At 39.6% G+C, this 15,777-nt stretch overlaps 1 protein-coding gene across 1 annotated transcript in view; it reads left to right on the top strand.

Annotated features, from left to right (window-relative positions):
• Positions 1-15,777, top strand: part of LOC124615417 (cartilage oligomeric matrix protein) — a 394,327-nt gene that overhangs the window by 309,151 nt on the left and 69,399 nt on the right. The window contains exons 9-10 of the mRNA XM_047143289.1: positions 6,434-6,553; positions 11,396-11,496. Coding sequence (XP_046999245.1) covers positions 6,434-6,553; positions 11,396-11,496 — 221 coding nt within the window. The remainder of the gene's footprint in view (positions 1-6,433; positions 6,554-11,395; positions 11,497-15,777) is intronic.

Consider the following 15,777-nt stretch of genomic DNA (forward strand, 5'->3'; position numbering starts at 1 on the left):
GGCCAGACATACCAACAATTAAAGGGAACAGCCATGGGTACCAGAATGGCTCCCTCATACGCCAACCTATTCATTGGTCGCTTAGAGGAAGCCTTCTTGGTTACCCAGGCCTGCCAACCCAAAGTTTGGTACAGATTTATTGATGACATCTTCATGATCTGGACTCACAGCGAAGAAGAACTCCAGAATTTCCTCTCCAACCTCAACTCCTTTGGTTCCATCAGATTCACCTGGTCGTACTCCAAATCCCATGCCACTTTCCTTGATGTTGACCTCCATCTGTCCAATAGCCAGTTTCACACGTCCGTCCACATCAAACCCACCAACAAGCAACAGTACCTCCATTACGACAGCTGCCACCCAGTCCACATCAAACGGTCCCTTACCTACAGCCTAGGTCTTCGTGGCAAACGAATCTGCTCCAGTCCGGAATCCCTGAAGCATTACACCAACAACCTGATAACAGCTTTCGCATCCCGCAACTACCCTCCTGACCAGGTACAGAAGCAAATAACCAGAGCCACTTCTTCATCCCCTCAAACCCAGAACCTCCCACAGAAGAACCACAAAAGTGCCCCACTTGTGACAGGATACTTTCCGGGACTGGATCAGACTCTGAATGTGGCTCTCCAGCAGGGATACGACTTCCTCAAATCCTGCCCTGAAATGAGATCCATCCTCCATGAAATCCTCCCCACTTCACCAAGAGTGTCTTTCCGCCATCCACCTAACCTTCGTAACCTCTTAGTTCATCCCTATGAAATCCCCAAACCACCTTCCCTACCCTCTGGCTCCTACCCTTGTAACCGCCGCCAGTGTAAAACCTGTCCCATGCACCCTCCCACCACCACCTACTCCAGTTCTGTAACCCGGATGGTGTACACGATCAAAGGCAGAGCCACGTGTGAAAGCAACCACGTGGTTTACCAACTGACCTGCCTACACTGTGACGCATTCTATGTGGGAATGACCAGCAATAAGCTGTCCATTCGCATGAATGGTCACAGGCAGACAGTCTTTGTTGGTAATGAGGATCACCCTGTGGCTAAACATGCCTTGGTGCACGGCCAGCACATCTTGGCACAGTGTTACACCGTCCGGGTTATCTGGATACTTCCCACTAACACCAATGTATCCGAACTCCAGAGATGGGAACTTGCCCTTCAATATATCCTCTCTTCCCGTTATCCACCAGGCCTCAATCTCCGCTAATTTCAAGTTGCCGTCACTCATACCTCACCTGTCATTCAACAACATCTTTGCCTCTGCACTTCCACCTTGACTGACATCTCTGCCCAAACTCTTTGCCTTTGAATATGTCTGCTTGTGTCTGTATATGTGTGGATGGATATGTGTGTGTGTGTGTGTGAGTGTATACCCGTCCTTTTTTCCCCCTAAGGTAAGTCTTTCCGCTCCCGGGATTGGAATGACTCCTTACCCTCTCCCTTAAAACCCACTTCCTTTCGTCTTTCCCTCTCCTTCCCTCTTTCCTGATGAGGCAACAGTTTGTTGCGAAAGCTTGAATTTTGTGTGTATGTATGTGTCTGTTTGTGTTTCTATCGACCTGCCAGCACTTTCGTATGGTAAGTCACATCATCTTTGTTTTATATATATATATATATATATATATATATATATATATATATATATATATAACAAAGATGAGGTGACCTACCGAACAAAAGCGCTGGCAGGTCGATAGACACACAAAGAAACACAAACATACACACAAAATTCAAGCTTTCGCAACAAACTGTTGCCTCATCAGGAAAGAGGGAAGGAGAGGGAAAGACGAGTCAGACAATTGTTAGCCTCATTTTCATAATCTGCCACCACAAAACCACTCCTTTTAATATACTACACGCAGTTTTTACGAAATTATCCCGAATTTCTCCGTTCTTTAACGTGTTTTGGCGGCAACACAACCACTTAACCTTTATGCACATCGTTGTTTACCAACCCAAGTCCAACATAGCCCAGCTGTAACCAACACCTTAACGCCTCTTTTCATTCCAGATCTCCAGTTACTTTCCGGTTCACCTTTATCTCTCCCCATATATTTTTATTTTCATTTCACCTCATGTTACACTTTCCACCTTCTAATACCAAGTCACCCTCACAACACCCCCACAACGACCCCATTAAGTTTTATTTACATTCCCTCTGCAAACATGCCTTTGCCCTAGCCAGATTACGCTCCCATATTCTATTTTCTCAGGCTTGTCTGACATTTGGCATTACCCCCAAAGGCCTCACACTTAAAGTTCCCATCTCTGGCTGCAACCGTTCCTTCCATCAGTCCCTATACCAGTTCCAAACTGAACAATCCATTGCCCTCACCCACCTAATCCTTCACCTACACATCAACTCAGCCAATGAACACACCCGTCAACTCCTATCCTTAATAAAAGTCCTTAATCTTTCCTCTCCCACATCCACACCGGCTGTTCAGAGCATCCTCCTACAGGCCAACCGTAAATTAGAACAGCATGCCACCCTCCACCTCAAAAAACTATCCAATCTCCTGGTTTCCCACCTCCGGAAAGGCAACTCACTCACCCTTCACAACCTTTCCAGCAAACCTCAACCACCTCTCATTGCACACAAACCCAGTCTCTCCCATCTACTCCATCTCCCACTTCCAGCTCCACTCCCTCCAAAACCTCAAAATTCACCCACTTCCTTTCGTCTTTCCCTCTCCTTCCCTCTTTCCTGATGAAGCAATAGTTTGTTGCGAAAGCTTGAATTTTGTATGTATGTTTGTGTTTGTTTGTGTGTCTATCGACCTGCCATCGCTTTCGTTCGGTAAGTCACCTCATCTTTGTCTTTATATATAATTTTTCCCACGTGGAATGTTTCCCTCTCTCTCTCTCTCTCTCTCTCTCTCTCTCTATATATATATATATATATATATATATATATATATATATATATATATGGTTATAATAGAGGGAAACATTCCACATAGGAAATATATATCTAAAAACAAAGATGATGTGACTTACCAAATGAAAGTGCTGGCAGGTCGACAGACATAAACATACACACAAAATTCAAGCTTTCGCAACAAACTGTTGCCTCATCAGGAAAGAGGGAAGGAGAGGGAAAGACGAAAGGAAGTGGGTTTTAAGGGAGAGGGTAAGGAGTCATTCCAATCCCGGGAGCGGAAAGACTTACCTTAGGGGGAAAAAAGGACGGGTATACACTCGCACACACACACATATCCATCCACACATATACAGACACATGCAGACATATTTATCGTCTTTAAATATGTCTGCATGTGTCTGTATATGTGTGGATGGATATGTGTGTGTGTGCGAGTGTATACCCGTCCTTTTTTCCCCCTAAGGTAAGTCTTTCCGCTCCCGGGATTGGAATGACTCCTTACCCTCTCCCTTAAAACCCACTTCCTTTCGTCTTTCCCTCTCCTTCCCTCTTTCCTGATGAGGCAACAGTTTGTTGCGAAAGCTTGAATTTTGTGTGTATGTTTGTGTTTGTTTGTGTCTGTCGACCTGCCAGCACTTTCATTTGGTAAGTCACATCATCTTTGTTTTTAGATATATATTTCCTATGTGGAATGTTTCCCTCTATTATAACCATATCATTAATTTGAACCCAACAATTACGTTTGTTATTGTCGCTGTTGCATCTTGAAATCTTTCCTGTCGTCTTATTTTCTCTTTATTTTCTCTTTCTGCGTTTACCAGTAGTCTCACTTTCTATTCACCTTCCCTTTTTACCGTAATACAAATTTATCCCGCCTATATATACTCTATAATACGTAACCCACTGCCAAACCATAACCAAAAAATTTTTATTTCGCGCTTTCGACAATACCGTTAACCGTTTCTAGTTCAATAACAGCTGCCTTCACGTATTAAACAACCATTTCGGCTAGTTCTAATAACTTTTACTTTATTTCCACTTCCGTTTTTCGTACATCACTGATCATTTTTAGCCGCTCTCCACAGGTTTTAACGTCATTATTTACAATTGTTAGCCCCATTTTCGTAATCTTTCACCACAACACCACGCCTTTTAATACATTTACACGTTTTTTTCGAAATTTTCCCGAATTTCTCCGTCCTTTAACGTGTTTTAGCGGCAACACAACCACCTAACCTTCATGCACATCGCTGTCTACCAACCCAAGTTCACCACAGGATCAACTTAACCAACACTTTTTCGCATTTTTTCATACCAGATCTCCAGTTAGTCTTTAAATATGTCTGCATGTGTCTGTATATGTGTGGATGGATATGTGTGTGTGTGCGAGTGTATACCCGTCCTTTTTTCCCCCTAAGGTAAGTCTTTCCGCTCCCGGGATTGGAATGACTCCTTACCCTCTCCCTTAAAACCCACTTCCTTTCGTCTTTCCCTCTCCGTCCCTCTTTCCTGATGAGGCAACAGTTTGTTGCGAAAGCTTGAATTTTGTGTGTATGTTTGTGTTTGTTTGTGTCTGTCGACCTGCCAGCACTTTCATTTGGTAAGTCACATCATCTTTGTTTTTATATATATATATATGTGTGTGTGTGTGTGTGTGTGTGTGTGTAACAGCTTATTTAATCTAAGATTTATTTCTGAAAGTAAATAACATTAAGAATACAATATAATGGCATGAGAAAATATGTGTTTGTCTAAGTGTCTGAGTGAGGTTTCATTACCAGCTTCCCACAGTACTCCTGTACTGTACTTCTGCACAATATATACTTCAGTATTAATTCCTATATTATTTAAATTGTCCCATGAGACACTAAATGGTCAAATGCAGTCAGAATTTGCTGGTAGTGTGTCCACATGTTGGCAAATTGTTCATACTTGTAACAAAAATAAAATACATTTAACTTTTTCCCCCTTTTATCAGTTTGTAGATTCTATTTGAGATTTATTTTCACCTTGGACAGTAAGAAATTTTGTATATTGTGTATATCTAGTATTTGTTTCTGGGAAAAGTAAATTATTTTTATTTTTTGACCTTGCATAATATAAGCTGTTAAACAATAACTGATATTTGCAAACATCTCTTTACTTTTAACTCTTATATTCTGAAAGCTATTATTATTATTATTATTATCATTTTTCTGATGGTATCATGATCATCATCATGTACCATATACAGGTTACATGGATAAGGGTTGGGTTGTTTGGGGGGATAGCGAGGTCATCAGTTTCATCAGATTAGGGAAGGACGGGGAAGGAAGTCGGCCGTGCCCTTTGAAAGGAACCATCCTGGCATTTGCCTGGAGCAATTTAGGGAAATCACGGAAAACCTAAATCAGGATGGCCAGACCTGGGATTGAACCATTGTCCTCCCGAATGCGAGTCCAGTGTCTAACCACTGCGCCACCTCGCTCAGTACATGAATAAGGCTAATAAAATGTAATTATAAAGTTTCAGTATATTTTAAAATATCTTACATACACTGTGTGATCAAAAGTATCCGAACACCCCCAAAATCACATGTTTTTCATATTAGGTGCATTGTGCTGCCACATACTGCCAAGTATCTAACCAATACAGGTTTCTTGTCTGAAACTCGGCCATGGACTGACTGTCTAGGGACCAAAATTCAGGCCCTTTATGAAAATGCAGATTATACTCATGTATGTTAATGGTAATTAGTTTATAGTGAAAAAAACAAATTTAAGGAGGCAGATGGCAAAACAAGAGGGGAAGTAAAAATATCCCAGCTTGCTTCGTCACAAACTCATACAAATATGTCATGTGTAAAGCATATGGTAAACTTCAGTTTATTGGTAGAATACTGTGAAAGTGCGATCAGTCTGCAAAGGAGATAGCTTACTCTTCATTCGTGCACCCAGTTCCAGAACATTGCTCAAGTGTGTGGGATTCGTACCAAATAGGACTAATTGAACATATACAGAGGACACAATGAATGGTCACAGGTTTGTTTGATCCTTGGGAGAGTGTCACAGATTTACTGAAGGAACTGGACTAGAAGACCCTTGAAGATAAACGTAAAGTATCCCAAGAAAGTCGATTAGCAAAGTTTCAAGAACCGGTATTAAAAGATGACTCTATGGGGTATACTACAATCCCCTACATATAACTCACATGGGGATCATGAGGATAAGATTAGAAAGATTACTGCATGTACAGAGGCATTCAGACAATCATTCTTCCCACACTCCATATGTGAATGGAATGGAAAGGAAACCAAAAAATTGGCACAGCTGGAAGTATCCTCTGTGATGCACCTCACGTGTGCAGATGTAGATGTAGATGTGTACCTCATCAAGAAAAAGAACCTTTGGGGATGTGAAACAAATCTGGCACACACAATTAAAGATAGCAAATCTTAGAAAATTGATATCTATGCTGTACTAACAGTAAACCATCATTATACATTGCTTAATATTATTTGTCCATCACTTGAATACTAGAAATAAGGTAAAAATCTTGTTTTCAGGTGTTCAATGTGTAGACACAGTAGAGGGTTTCCGGTGCGGCTCATGTCCACGAGGCTACACAGGTGATGGTCAGAGATGCAAACCTCGGGGAAGCTGTGATTCAAACCCCTGTCATCCAGGTGAAGTCATTTTTTTATTTAAACAGGGGAAAGTTGGTTTTGGAATTGGATTGTTTCTGCTACTCTAATAATACATCTGTAAGATATGGAGAATAGGCATCATGAAGTAGTTAATTTGGTAATGGAGGGAAGAAAACTTAAAACCAAATTAAGGTGGCAACTTTAATCAAACTGAAGCAGGGAAGCATGCTATCTCCACTTTTACTTCAACCTTTATGCAGATGCAATGATTGAAAAGGCTTTGGAGTACATGTAAATGGAAAATAAGTAGAACTGAAACTGGATCATCACCATCTGCTATGATGATGGTGCAATGCCAATCCCCAGTGACCTACAGCATAGTAACTCAGTAACACTAAATATCAATATCAAAAAGACAAAATCATGATCATCACAAAGAACTTGGATTTCAGAATCTCCCAATCTCTTGTTGTTTGTACTGTTTATCACACGTTTCACTTCCAAATAAGATTGCTCTGCAAACATGTACTTTCAGAAAATAATTCCTAACACAAATTTATATTCACTGTTAGCAGATTTCTTCTCAAATACATTTCATGCTATTGTCAGTTTACTTATTACAGTATATCTTCCTTACATTTGCTCTTGTCAATTGTTTTGTTGCCCTTTCAGCATCGCATTTCCTAATTTACCTCCTTCAGTATCACTTGACTTAATGCAACTACACTCAATCCAAGTCCCCTTGTTTTCCTCTTATGTAGGTACTTGTAATCTCCTTTCATCACACTTCAGTATCCATTTTGTTCCACTGATCTTCCAAGCATTTTGCCATCTCTGATAGAATTATGAAGCCGGCAAACTTTAAAGACTTTATCTTCTTCGTTTCCATATTTCTGCTTAACTTCCTTCACTGCTTGTTCAGTGTACAGTATCAATAACATTGGGAACACACTAAAACCCTGCATGACTCCCTTCTCAGTTTCTACCTCCCTTCCATGCCCTTTGATTCTTAGAACTGGAATCTGGTTTCTGAACAATTTGTTGATACCCTTTCATTCTGTGTGTTTCATCCCTGGTAACTTTGATGTCCATAGAGTGTATTACAGTTAATTTTTGTCAAAATATGTAACAATCACAAAAGTATGAGTATTACCAGACCACTAGATTAATATGTCATGGTTGAAAAATAGTAACACAAATTATCTACAGAAGGATGGAAATACTTGTAAATGCAGGAAAACACAAGGCCATGCTGACCCTACGACTTATCTTAGAAGATAGATTGAAGAAAGGTAAACCAACATTTGTAGCATTTTTAGATTAAGAAAAAGCTTTTGCAATGTTGACAGTAATATACTGTCTGAAATTCTGAAGATAACAGGGATAAAATACAGGGCACAAAAAGTCATGTGCAACTTGTTGAGAAATCAAACTGCAGTTTTGAGAGTTTAAGGTTATGAAAGGGAGGTATTTTTGTCTTCATTAACTTGTGGAATAATTTATTTTACTTTGTCATCTGCAGAGCTAATAGGCCTATTTACTTTTACTACTGTAGGGCTTCACAACTTCATTTCTAACTTAGATATGATACTTAATTGTTCATAGTAGATAACAAGTGGCTATTTGGGGTACCAAGCTGAGAGGGCACCTTAGGCATCCCTAGTGCAAAATTTGTATGCAGGATGTATCATAATTAGTTCTGAGAATAATCCAGTTCCATGCTCACAAGATTTATATTTATTTTTAAAGATCCTGAGTGGCAAATGGGGGGAGATGGGGCAATGGTTTATTGCTTGTGTGGAAAAATATTCTCAAACAGGCCCTGTTCACCCACATTCCTATTTTCTTGTTCGTTATAAGACTTATTCCTGCATTATCCCTGTTTGATTTAGTGTTGACAAATCTCTCCTCAACAGACACAAAATTCTATTCTTTCTGTCACCATACTTCACTGATTCACAGTACATCGTATTTCAACCTATCCATTTCTCCTTTCAAGTCTTCAACTTGCCAGCATAATGAAAGGATTTACCACTCCATAGAACATGAGATTTTTACCTGTGGAATATTTTGTACAGGAGTATGCTAATCATCATTATATTACACAGTGGAGCTGCATGTTCTCAATAAATGTAATGACTTAAGTTTCCCCTTGGCTTTTAGCCAAGTCACAGTATTCATGGAGCAATGACCTGTTTCCAGTCATATGACAGCATACAGTTCCTGAGCTCGAAACTGTGTGCTGCATTAAATTCCAAACATCTGCAGAGTGTTTCATGGAGTAAGGTACATGACAGACTCAATATGTCTGTTCATATCAACCACACCAGCCACCAACAGAGCTCCACTTTAACAGCTTTTACCTGTTCCATGTCAAAAAGTCTCTTCCTTACACCCCTCACTGTCTGTGGATTTTGCATCTGCAGTGAAAGATGGAGATTTCAAAATATACCAATAACCTTACCAGAACATTTATTGAAGGACAGTATCTTATCCAGTCCATCCATAAACGGACCTCCCATGTCATATCCTCCTCTTAACCAGCCACCAGCCAGTACTCCCCTGACCACTCAGTATTGCCCTGGCCCTGAAAAGCTCAACCACATTCTTCATCAGTGCATTGACTATCTCTCATCTGCTCTTGTCTTGCCTACCCAAATTCCTATCTGCATCACCTAAAGTAATGTTCTGCCACCCACTCAACCTGCAGAATACCCTTGTCCATCTGAGTCCTACTCACCACCCTGCACCCCACGGGTCAGTCCCCCTTGGTCGGCCCAGGTGCAAGACCTGCCCCATACACTCACCCACTATGCCCTGCCAAAATCACAGGGATTTCTTGTAAAACAAAAAGCAGGACCATGTGTCCAATCAGCCATGCTGTGTATGAGGTGTGCAGCAGTTACTGTACTGAATTCTATGTAAGGATGACAAGTCTACTTACATGAATGGACCCGCCAGACTGTGACAACCCACAAACTCGACAAGTCAATAGTTGAGCATGCTGCACACCACAGCACAAATTACTTCAACAGCTGCTTCACTGTGTGAGCCATTTGGATACTCCCTTCTAGCACAATTTTCTCTGAACCATGCAGATGGGATTTGTCTCTCCAGCATATCCTGCACTCTGGCAATCTCCCTGGCATAAACTTGTTTCCGACTGTCTCATTTTACCTTTCCCCTTCTCTCTTCTGTCCACACCACTCCTCCCCTGTCCTAATCATGTACTGCCTTCTCCCACCATTTTTTCTTGCCCCCTCTCCTCATGTGGGCATGAGGCAAAATACAAAGATATTTCTTGCAATATATACAGCAGATGCATCTTCCAGAGGCTGCTACCCCTCCTGAACAAGCTGGCTTCAGGCAAGGACGCAGCTGAACCGATCAAGTTCTTGCCCGACAGGGACTGATCTACAAGCTACTGCAAGTTGTACCAAGTCGAGAAATTGTGGATCTAATATCCAGCATGCTTAGTGAAAGGCAATTTGAAGAGTTTCTAGGCAGCTTTAAAAACCACAAACAGAAACTAAATAATTGACTACCACAGGGATCTGTTTTAGCCCCATCACTATTCAATTTATACATTAATGATTTACCAACCACAATATCAACTAAATTCATCTATGCTGATGACACTGAACTGGTAGCACAGAGCAATAATTTCGAAGATGGTGAACGAATTCTTACGGAGGATCTGGAGAAGATGTCAACTTTCTTTAAGACCTGGAGATTGATCCCAAGCACATGAAAAACTGAAGTCTCTTGTTTCTATCTAGCGAGTCGTGTGGTGAACTACAAACCAAGAGTTCTGCTCAATGGACAAATGTTGAGGTGCAATCCTTTCCCAAAATATCTCGGAATCACTCTAGATAGAACCCTGAGCTACAAAGAGCACATCATCAAGCTTTCTCATAAAGTTGCTGCAAGAAACAACATACTACATAAGCTCAGTGGTACCACCTGGGGAACCTCTGTTGACTGTCTGCGTTTAACTGGCATCAGTCGTGTGAAGGTAGACACAAAACTTAACGACACAATGCGCTGCATTACTGGTTCCTTCAAATCAACCCCATGCCACTGGTTACCTGTACTGAATCACATCCCTCCACCTCACTTAAGTCAGAAACAAGCTCTAATGAGGGGGCCAAGAAAATCTATGCATCACCTTCTCTACCACTGCACCAGGAATTCTGTCATCCGCTACAGCAATGGTTGCGATCAAAAAGACCAGCAAGTGTTACTGCAGGACAACTCATTGTGGATGGTTTTGATCTAACTGGAAGCTGGAAGCATGAATGGTCAACAAAAACATTGGGAACAAGAGCCCATCACCTTGATCCCACAAAGAAGCCAAAAGGTTTTGACCTACCGAGGAAACTTTGGTGCCACCTCAACAGGTTAAGGACTGGACATGGTTGTTGTAGCTACTTCAGGTACAAATGGGGCTGGATCAGTTCACCGATGTGTGAATGTAATCAAGAAGAGCAGACAATTGAACATTTAGTCCAATGCAGTCCACTTCATTCATACCCTGGAATTCCCGATGACTTGTTCACTCTCACACCCAGCTTAATTAACTGGTTGAAAAACATGGACTCTAAAGTTTAATCTTGTCTTATATCATATGTATATTGTATAAAACCATTTGCCTTATATCAACTGTATATTGTATAAAATCATCATACGATTAAAAACAAATCTTCCAGAATAACTCATAGTAAACACAGAGGTGGAACACTTTGTACTTGGAACAATTACTGGTGTGAAGAGAAGTAGACTAAGATAAATGAACCAACCAAAGCAAATTATTCCTTTACTTACTTTAGTATAACTTAATGCATGATAAATAAACTTTCATGTTTTCTATTGCTACTTCAGGTGTGCATTGTGTCAACTGGGAAGAGCCTCCATACTTCCGTTGTGGAGCATGCCCAGTGGGACTCACTGGTAATGGAAGTTTGTGTGTGGATGTTGATGAGGTGAGGCATATCATTATACACAATATAGTTGATAATACTAGATTATCTTCCCATTTAAAGCATTTGAATAATAGAAGAAATGAAGGTAACATACAGTTGAGCCATTTACTTTTTCCATTATTCATATTCTACCAAAGGTTTTCCATTATCACTTTTATTGCATTTCATAGAATCGTAAGGTCTGAAACATGTCTATTTTACACCAGTGATTGTCACTTATGATATGATTAACAAACAGCTGCCATTGAATAAAGGTGGCTTCACAGCAAAATTGATATTATACGTGAAAGCAAACAGTATTGAGCATTGGCAATAGTTATTAAGAATAACCACAATGTTTATCATTTTTCTTTTGTGGATGAAGTCATTAAGAGCTGTTCTGCTTAAGGAATGTTTCTTTAATGGCATAAATTAGTTCAGTGCCATAAGGATTGCAGATCCAAAGTGTTGTTTCATTCATTGTAATATGAAGGCAAATCAGACAAGTTCTTGTACTGGCTTTAGAATTATTTGTCTTACAGAGCACTATTTATGTAAAAAAAGAGAGAGAAAGAGAGAGAGAGAGAGAGAGAGAGAGAGAGAGAGAGAAAGTGACACTTCCTTTAGAATGGGACATGCTGTTTCACATTTTCATATCGACCCATGAACCTTTTCACTAAAAAACAAATGAAAATAAAAAAAATCTGAAGAATCTGCAACAATAGCAAAGATGGTATAAGATAGATTAGAATCTTAATCATTTGGTGTTGAGAGTTTCCTTCATTGGAAGCTAAAGAAAAAAGTCTCAACTGTTCATGTCCTTTGTGCTGGTTTCTCTGCTCATGAGATGTATGGATGGTGACAGAATACCTCAGAAAGTGTGGGGTGCATGGAGACATCCAGGAAGGCAGATAATAAGTAGACCTAGGATGGACTGGAATGAAGGAAATGCAGAGGCCATGCAAGAAAGACAACTGATAGAAGACATTTTTATACATAAAGAGGCATCAAAATTGGGTTGCATTTTTTGGCCAACAGTGCAGTAAAACATGGTGTTTCACACACCATGAAGGTGCTGTGTCTGCTATTTGTAGTAATGAATACCAAGGAGCAGGGACTGATCACCACATACATTCCTGCCTGTTACTCAGACCTTGTCAGGTGGCTTATTGGCTTGACACATAGGAAGGTTAGAAAGAAGTCTGAGAAAATCAATATTCCATTTGACATAAGTGGTGAGTTCTGAACTCAATTATTCACTGTCAAATATTACTTGTGTTAGTAGAGCAATGAACAATCCTCTGGTTCAGGATACATAGCTGAAAAACACAAGAATGGATCACCTGCTTTGGAAGAATTTACAGTGTGATCATTCAATATATTCCCTTGCTGAACTCTCATAAGCCTCAGCTGATACAAGTCCTGCATCTAATAACAGATAGATATTCTTTTGTTAAAGGAAACATAAGTACATGCGATTTCAGGTGCTTTTCATTAGTGTTAGTGGAATGCATTAATTCATATCAGTATTGAATATTTTCATTTGTATTGTTATGAATATAATAGAGGGAAACATTCCACGTGGGAAAAATACATCTAAAAACCATTGGTTGCGAAAGCTAGAATTTTGTGTGTATGTTTGTGTTTGTTTGTGTGTCTATCGACCTGCCAGCGCTTTTGTTTGGTAAGTCTCATCATCTTTGTTTTTAGATTCATTTGTATTGTGGTTGACTGGGTGAAAAGGGGGTAGTTTTAACTTGCTGAGATAGGTAAAAGTAATTTATTGTGTTTTAATTTAGTTTTCCAGGACCTTTTTCAAATTATGCTCCTTTTTAACAGCAAAGAAATGTATTCTAACAAGTAGTTTTCAGTTGTGTACTTGACTGAGGCATCACAGCTTGCCTCTCAGGGAGAGGAATACAATTTCATATTCTGGTGTGTTTATGTTCCAGATTAGTACTTAAAAGTGCCAATAGCTTGTCAAATTTTCTTTCAACATTCTAATAAATAACATGCTTTGTTGACCTATCACAGTTCTTCATGCAGCATAATAAAAGCACAAAATTTAAATGGGACTTGTGACAGAGGATGTACACTTTTCTCTACTGGCTAGCAGAAAATCATTCTGGCAAAAATCCTTGTTGTCAGCAAGTGCCCTTTGTGAGCTGTGAAATGTCTTCCTTTATTTTACAGTATAGCAGTGAACTCAGTATTATGAAAAGGAGGAAAACTCGCAAAAGAAAGAAATCCACACGGCATAATTGAGTGCCCCATGTGACCTTTCCACTACTTTATAACAGAGACATCCGGGCCCCTTGTAGTGGTACTGACTTCTGGGGTAGTGCTCCCCTCCACACAGCCCCCCGCCCCTGTTTTCATAGAGCCTCATTATAGCTGCATTAGATTTACTCCATCAGGAACTGTCTACATATCAACACTCATTAGTTTCAAAAATAAACATTATTATGTATAGAAGTGATAGAGTAACTTGCTAGCTATCTATCAGTTTAATTTTGATGTAGAATTCTCAAAAGAAAATCATAAATGATCTGAAGCTAAGTTCATTACATGATACTCTGTAGATCAGTCTTCATAACAGAAAACCAGAGTGTGATAATGGCAAAAATAAAGAAAGTGAATAGTGACTAGCAGGAATTTTGGGAAGGGCTGGACCAGGGATTTACAAACCTTCATTCACCCTTGTATTACACAATTTAACAATTCACTCAGTGATTAAATATCTTTGGCAAAATGGTCATCAAACAATTTTACAATATTAATAAATATGAACAAAGATTTTGCATGCTCTGAGTTAAGAAACAATCAGTCGACATATAAAGTACTTAAATCCCAATAAAAAAATTAAAAAAAAAAACAATTTATTAACTATAATTATAATGTTAATTTAATCTTTGGTAAGAATCTAGAAAAGAATTTTATCAGAAAAAATTAGAACTTAAGGCTTCAACCTCTTTACAGAACAAAGTAAGGTCTAAACTTATGATAGCATAAGCAGCAAGGCGGAACAATTTCTGGTATACAAACACTCAGCAGTACATGAATGTTACATTGCTATTAAATCAACAGGATAATAAGATCGCCAGTACAACTGCCACAAAGGGAAAGAACAAGGTAAACAGTGGGCCCAATAAGGGTACAAAAACTAATGGCGATAATATTGATTGGTCTCTTGATACATTAGGACTAGCAGACTCTTTCGGTGCTTGGACTCTAGTGGCTGGTGCCAAAATATCTGAAAAACATCCAAAAAGTAACTTAACTTCTATCTCAGAACTCCCGGATGATAGCATGGCTTGGATACAAGTTCTGCGATCGAACCCAGGACCATGGAACCTCTTGTGTGGGCAAAGCTCATCTGCATCATAGTCATATTGCATCCGGCTGGCCACAAAACACCAAACAGGAAAGGAAATGCATAGAGAAAGGTGATCACAAGATGCTCAACCACCAGTCTGGGCTAGGGCTCAGCAGTTTTGCCAGCCCGACCCACTGACTTACAAATGACCACAAATTCAAACCAAAAGCTGAGAAGAAATATGTGCTTTCACGTGAATACACATGAACCATATTATAATTAATATGAAGTTATGCTTCCACACAAAGGCAGATAGAATAAAACATTAAATTTAACCCCATGTGAGATCATCTGACCTAGTGTAGTACAATATACAAATATAAATTCAAAACCAAACTTTAAAAACACTTAAATGACCAGATTTGATTATTGTCCTGGCTTACTGCAGAGCTGTACAAATGCCAAGATTTATGAATTTGGAGTAATTGAATGCATACAACACTTAATCTATTATATTAAATGTTACATACAATAATTGTCCACAAGGGGCTTCTGAGCAGGAGAAGCACATAAATGGCAGCATATGACAAGCAGAAATTTAATAGAATGACAAATCACTTGACGTCACTGCACAGGAACAGACAAACATACCACCCACTTTCTTTACCCTTTGCAGCATACAACTAATGATTTATTCAGAAGTTTGCTATTATGTTAGAGACAAGTCCACTGCAGGTATAAGTCAGAGGTAAGATCTTATGTCACTAGAAACAGAAGCAATCAACTTTACCTAAACATGTGACTTTGGCTCCACATGTAGCAATCTTACCGAAACCAACAGCAGTACTTCAGTGACATAAGGTACTAACTGCTGGATTCATGGCAAACAAGCAGCTCCCCTTTCTCTCTCTCTGCCCCCAACCACAAAGCAATCCGCTTCCTCTCCATGTTGATTTTTTCATCGCAATCGGGACTTAACTTTCTGA

Source organism: Schistocerca americana, chromosome 5, assembly GCF_021461395.2.
Source record: "Schistocerca americana isolate TAMUIC-IGC-003095 chromosome 5, iqSchAmer2.1, whole genome shotgun sequence".
Taxonomy (NCBI): domain Eukaryota; kingdom Metazoa; phylum Arthropoda; class Insecta; order Orthoptera; family Acrididae; genus Schistocerca; species Schistocerca americana.